The 6,719-nt window shown below is 43.5% G+C and overlaps 1 protein-coding gene across 3 annotated transcripts in view; it reads left to right on the forward strand.

Moving 5' to 3' along the window:
- Positions 1–6,719, forward strand: part of POLR1H (RNA polymerase I subunit H) — a 326,787-nt gene that overhangs the window by 272,635 nt on the left and 47,433 nt on the right. For all 3 annotated transcript variants that reach the window (XM_078669200.1, XM_078669197.1, XM_078669198.1), the window contains one exon: positions 2,145–2,254. In XM_078669200.1, the coding sequence (XP_078525326.1) occupies positions 2,145–2,254 (110 nt within the window). The remainder of the gene's footprint in view (positions 1–2,144; positions 2,255–6,719) is intronic.

Consider the following 6,719-nt stretch of genomic DNA (forward strand, 5'->3'; position numbering starts at 1 on the left):
CTGCAGAAGTCCTCACTCTATGATTGAGCTCAGTCCCTTAAAGTAACTGAGGGGTAGAACTCCAACATCTAATTTATGCCATGGTGGTTGCTCAAAAGTTGTTCCACTAAAAAGTTTGACCAGAATGTATATCATAATCTTGTTGGAAAAAGGCTAGGGAAAAAGCAGCCTTTGGCCAAACAAATATACAATGATGTATACAAGGTCAAACCTCATGAGCGGTTAACTAGGAGATGTGGTTCGTGTAACAATGCCTGTGAGAGTGGAGCAGCAAGTGTTGGAGCATCAGATTTGCCAAATGTTTGTATGAAGTTGGGTGCTCCCATGAGGAACAGGAAGTAAATGATAATGAAGATATGTATTCCTGTCCTGACCCAGATTTTGCACCACCTACTATGCATTGTACCTAATCCACTGATAGCACTAACCCTGGGGTCAGATCTCGTAGTCTTGTGAATGAATCAGGCAGTCAAGTTCCCCCCTCATTTCAAGATATTGTTGAAGAAATATCCACTGCTGGTAAGGTTAAGGTGTCTACCAGATTAAGAACACCCTTATGGAAAGTCCTGCATGGATAATTTTTGTCTTTAGTTTTGTTGTAAGGGGAAGAATATGTTATATGTATTATCATTATATATGAATACCTGATTGCCTTCAATATTCTATGTCCCTTGTTCCCCTTCCCTACCCACTCCTTGTGTAATTAGTACATTTCATGGAATGTTTGAAGGACTAATGACATCAGTGGCCCTCACCTGTTATTTTGGGTATGCTCTCCTTATTGTTATGACTGAATGAAGGTTTGTTACCTCATTACATAACACCTTGCGTTGTTACGGGGCTCAGTGCTCTTTCAGCTCTATTCTTAGTGGCCATCTTTGGGCTGTCAGCACTTGACCATGGGCCGGCTAAGTGCTTGACACCGCACAATGCTTCTGGCAGTAGCAGCACTCTCCACAAGCGCCACCACCAGTGTTGGGGTGGGCCACAGACTTCTGTCTCCATTTAGGCATATCTTACTTGGTGCACTCTGCTCGTCCCTGCATTATACATGCAGCCTGATCCTTGTCCGGGCCAGGCACTCTGCAGGTTTAGCATTGTATTTCTCAAGGTTTTGCGTCATCCTTGTGCCACTTAAGGAGGGTGCAAGGGTGACGCAAAACCTAAATGGGATTTATCATGGCCCACAAGGCCACCTTTTTATGGCCCTACATGGTTTAGTGAATCTAGAGTAACGCAAGGCAGCGCAAATTGCTGCCTTGCGTTATTCATGCATTCCATGGATGAAGCGTTTGTGTTTCTACACATCCAACCATGGATTTTGGTGCATGGCAGATTTACTATCAGTGATAGACCTGGGAAAGCATCATAATGCTATGCCTCCCCAGGCATAGCATTAATGAGGAGAAATATCTTTATTTCCCCTTATTTTTTCCTTTTTCAACATGTGCTACATTCTGCAGCACGCATAGAAAGGGGGAATTTGCCTCTCAGGGTTGTGATTGGGCAGGAAGGTGTCCATTCCTGCACAAAAAATCCTGCCTACAATGCAGGCACCCTTGGAACATGACGCAAGGGTGCCTGCGTTAGCGCTAGGCAGCAAAAAGTGTTCAAGCGCTAAGAAAGGACAGGAATGCTCTGTATAATGTTGAATACGGTGCATTCCTGCCCTTTCACACTGTGCAGTGCAGCAACGTGGATTGCTGTATTGGGTGTAAGACTGATAAATATGCCCCTTAGTGTGCTGCTCTGACTCTCTCGCAATCACCATCATTTTAGTAGCCCAGATAACTCGATGGGGCCCTTTACAGTTAGTGCTCCGTCTGCCTCTCTCTGCCTCCTCCGTTCTAGACCACCATCTTGCATTCATTGTAAGGTCAGTGTTAACACAGAGGCCTGCTGTTTTCTCTGCCCTTTACTGCTTCAGTTCATGACCCAAGTATCCGCAATGGGTGGATGATTTACACATCATCAAAGTTTTTGATCAAGCAAATGGTTAAAGAGAAGTGCTGTTGCATGTGTGTGTTGGGATACTGGTGCCCAGTGTGCAGGTCTGCCTCTGTTATGATCCACTCCTCCTCTAGCCTCTCTTGATTCTGTTGTTTTGGCAAGTCTTATAACCTTCAGCCTCACTCTTGCTTTAGATCGAGAGGAAGTGTTCGCGGTGTGGACATGAGGGGATGGTGTACCACACACGCCAAATGAGATCAGCAGACGAGGGACAGACTGTTTTCTACACCTGTACAAAGTGCAGGTAAGGAGGGATCTGTTTCTTAATATGTCTTGTTTTCCCTTTCTCCCTCTCTGCATGTGTTTTCTTTCCTAGCCTAATTTCTTCTACCTCTCGTCTTCTCTCATCTCTGTACATGTCCTCTCAACCACTTTCCCGCACCATCTGTGGCATCCACTGCCTTGCAGTAATCCCTCAACCTCACCTTCTCTCTTCGCCTCTTGCAGTTTCACCTTTTTTTCATTCATCCTCTAATTTTCTCAGGTCTTTTCCTCCTCCTTATCTTTTTTTATTCTTTAATCTTTAACTCTGTTTTCATTAGGCCATCCTGTTTTGTTTTCTAGTTTCTTTGACCTCCGTTCTCCCTTTCCTGGAGTTTGCCTACACTATCTTCTCATTGAGCCATTCATTTTCTCCCCTCATGAGCGTGGGGACAGTGGATTCTTCCAGTTCACTTCCATCTACCTGACCCGAACTCTTGACTAGGGATTCCTTATTGTGATCATAGCACTTCGCCAACACACTATTCGAATCAATAACACAATTCGTCCTGCCTTCAAACATGCACCGTATAGTATTTCCATTCATGGCACTAGTGTACTATTTGACCATAAAGCTGGGAACAGCATTATCGCTGAAGGAAGTAAAGTATGGTGTAGATCATGGTGTGATTTGGAAACTTTAAAAAAATTAAAAAATTATGAAAACTTCCTTAAATGTGAGATGAAGGACATTGGTAAACAGTAGCTGTTACTGAGCAGTATTTTGTGATTGCTTTCTGCCCCAGGGCCCACAAGAATAGGCCCATTCTAAAATAACGAATGTAAACAACTTCCATTAAAACAGTAACCAAATGTGGGTGATAAGGAAGGGTATATTAACATCTAGGGTATATTAACATCTAGGGTTGACAAAAAAAATATAACTCCACCATCTGACTCCAATTTTTTTAAGGGGCGGTGGCCTTTAGATTTTTTTGTAGTATTTAATGCTCGTAAAAGAGCAAACTCACAGACTTTAGCAGATGCACTTCCTCTAGACAAGGAGTCATCAGGCAAAAGAGTAGCTACTCAATCTGCCAACCAATGGTGCATAGCCAACACACAAGGCCTATTGGCCAGATAAAATAGGGACTACTGGGATGAAATGGAGGATTTACTTCAACAACTCCCAGAGGAGCATAAGAAAAGAGCACAAAAGCTAGTGCCAGAAGGTAAACTAATATCTAATTCCCCCATTAGATGTGCTCTAGATGCTGCTGATACTGCAGCAAGGGGAATTAACACCAGCTTTTTCCTAAGAAGACATGCATGGCTAAGGATTTCTGGGTTTAAACCAGAGGTTCAGCAATCTATTCTTGGTACTCATTTGGCAAAGAACACCCTTATGGACCTCAAGTAGGTGAGGTACTTGAAAAAATTAAAAAAGACAGAGGTGGCAAAATCGATGGGAGCACTTCAATCCCCATCTAACAGAGGCACCTTTTGTTCATTCTATAGAGGAGGATCCGAGGGTAATTCCTCAGACCCTAATGTCTCCTCATATAAATCAACACACAACCCTCTCCATTTAGAGATTTCTATAGAGGTGGGTACAGAGGAAATATTTTCAAGGGCAGAGGTAAAGGCACACAAACATGTACCTCTCCATCTCCCAATAAGCAGTGACTTTCCTACAATTCCCCCGATCATCTTACACCTGTCGGGGGAAGACTTCAACAATTTATTCCCATTTGGCAATCAATAACATCAGACGAATGGTTATTAGACATTATTCAACAGGGTCATTGCCTGGAGCTTACCAGCAATCCTCCCTATAGTCCACCTCACATTCACAAACTTTTGCTACAGCACCAACAGCTCCTCAAACAAGAAGTACAATCTCTTTTAACAGCTATAGAAACAATTCCATTACAACACCCTGCGTCAGGGTTTACTCACTGTACTTTCTAATCCCCAAAAAGGATGGGTCCCTAAGACCAATATTGAACCTAAGGATGTTAAACCTATACATACTGTCAGAATATTTCCATATGGTTACGCTTCAGCAAGTGCTCCTACTTCTACAGCAAGGCGACTTTATGTCCACACTAGACTTAAAGGACAGATATCTCCACATTCCTGTTCACCCAGCACATCGGAAATATCTCAGATTTGTGATAGCAGGAAATCACTATCAGTTCAAAGTACTCCCATTCAGGGTTACTACTGCACCCAGAGCGTTCACAACATGTCAAGCAGTAGTAGCAGCTCATCTCAGAAGACAACAAATTCATGTCTTCCTATAGCTGGACGATTGATTCATCAAAGCCAGCACACAGCAAAAGTGTTTGCAACACACTCAGACGTCTGTTTTGGGCCAGTGCGGGCCCAACTTACCTGCTGTGTGGTTTTGCTCACTGCCGCTCCTTGCTTCCTCCTCGCTGGGGTGGGACTCGTCCCCCAGCGCAATGTGATCACAAGAAGGGGCGGCCAAGCTCCTGACATGCCATAAAGGTGGCAGAACTCTCCCGCAGCGTGGGACACGCATGGGCGCTCCCGGGCCAAGGGTGGGCCCGTCAGAGCCTGGAGGAGGATGGGCTACCCTCCTAACTTTTGCTCCTTTGGACTATAAGGTACCACCACTGCTAAAAACTTCTATTTGCCTGTATGTTACCTTTTGGGAGGTTCTCAAAAACAACGAAGGCACATTAGCCCAATGATTAGTTAACTGTCACTGCGGCAGTTTGGCAATGTAAAGGTTATTATTTGTAACCGCTCTACTTCCTGTTCTTATAGCTCAAGTGGACAAAAGGAAGGTGACGAAGGGTGAGGGCGGGCCAAGTGCAGTGAAATCTAAGAAAGCGCAGAAATTATCTAAGTATGCAGATAGCAATTGCATCATTGATCGTATTGACACCTTCTTGGTTGAGTGTGAGGACATCTTAGACACGAATAGGGGGAAGGTGAGTCCAAGTGCTCGTAAGGGCTATTCTAATACCACTAACGATGGCACAAATCAAACTATACCCAAGATGTTTTCGATGCCCAGGAATAAAAAGGACCCTGCACCTACCACTGCACAGTTAAATGCATGCCCATAATTAGCAGCTATAATTAATCGTGAGAAGCATTCTGACATACAATCTAATAACATAGTAGATCTGCAAGTTGTATGATCCGTTTTCTCCTCTGCTGGAAAACAGTGCTAATTGGGAAAGGTAGCCTGGTTGTTGCCTTTATATACCTTAAGAAGGCGTTCGATCCTGTGCCTAGGCAGACATTGTGACAAACCGTTAGAGATCTAGGCCTGTTGGAGGAAAATCATAGCTTTGCTAACCCGCCTGCATGAAGGAAATTCTGCTAGAGTGCAATGAGGATCGCAAGGTAAATTTACAGATCTAATCTCTGTCACCAAGGGTGTTCGTCAAGGTTGCGTTTTGGCCCCAACACTTTTATTTACTGTTCATTAACAGTGTTGTACAATTTCTTTGTGTGAAACCAACAGATGCTCCTACGTTAGGTGGGGAAAAGGTAGTCTCTCTTCTCTTTGCTGATTATACCCTGCTGATATTATCTAAAACACCTGGAGGGCTACAACAGTTGCTAGATATGTTTGGAGAATTCTGTGATACTAAAGGCTTAATAATTAACACAAATTACACAAAAGGAGCATCAGGGGGTAAATAGTCAGGTCGCCCCCCCACTCAGTAATTCATAAACACAAAAAGAGACCTGGCTAGTTCTGAACAGTTATCTTTATTGTCTCCTTTAGGACACAGAAGGAGTTTTAAAGACATCAAACCTTCCCTCACGGGATGGAGATTATTTGCCAATTACCTATTAGTCCAACTGTTCACTTAAAAAAAAATTATTAAAATTGTCAATACACCACATTGCATTACAAGTGTAAAAACAGAAACCATAAAAGATTGGTGACAAAAATTAATAAAAAGTTTGAGAAAGGTCAGAAAGTATCTTACGTACGCATAACCATGGGAGCTGCTGGTTGGTAATCACCAGTTTGCCCACATTATCATCATCCGTAACTTTCATAATCATAAAGGAAAAAAAGGAAAACCGGTGTGTGTCCAAATTTCTCAAAAGTGAGAAAACCAAGGAAAGAAAATCAATAAAGATGTTATAAATGTACTGGGAGTGCTTGTGTCACTCAGTACCCACTGGTCTCCAATGTGAAAAAGAGAGATTCAATTCTCAAAGTTAAAATGGGGTACAACTCACTCGCGACACATACTTTTATTTAGTGCAGTGAGTGTCCTCAGGTTAAAAGAATAGCATGTATCTGAAAGAGACACGTTAGTGATAGATTCTTTACCTTAGAATATCGCCAGGCGTCAGACTGGATCCGGAAAATTTTGCACAGCAATACCCCTGCGCGCCGGCAGGCGTCGTCCGCGGCTCCGCATCCGTCGTCGGCGTCGTTAGCGCCGGAATGACGTCGTCGGAGTACTTAGACGCCGCCCATGCGCGCTGACGTCAGTTCTTTTTCC

Source organism: Lissotriton helveticus, chromosome 12 (genome assembly GCF_964261635.1).
Source record: "Lissotriton helveticus chromosome 12, aLisHel1.1, whole genome shotgun sequence".
Taxonomy (NCBI): domain Eukaryota; kingdom Metazoa; phylum Chordata; class Amphibia; order Caudata; family Salamandridae; genus Lissotriton; species Lissotriton helveticus.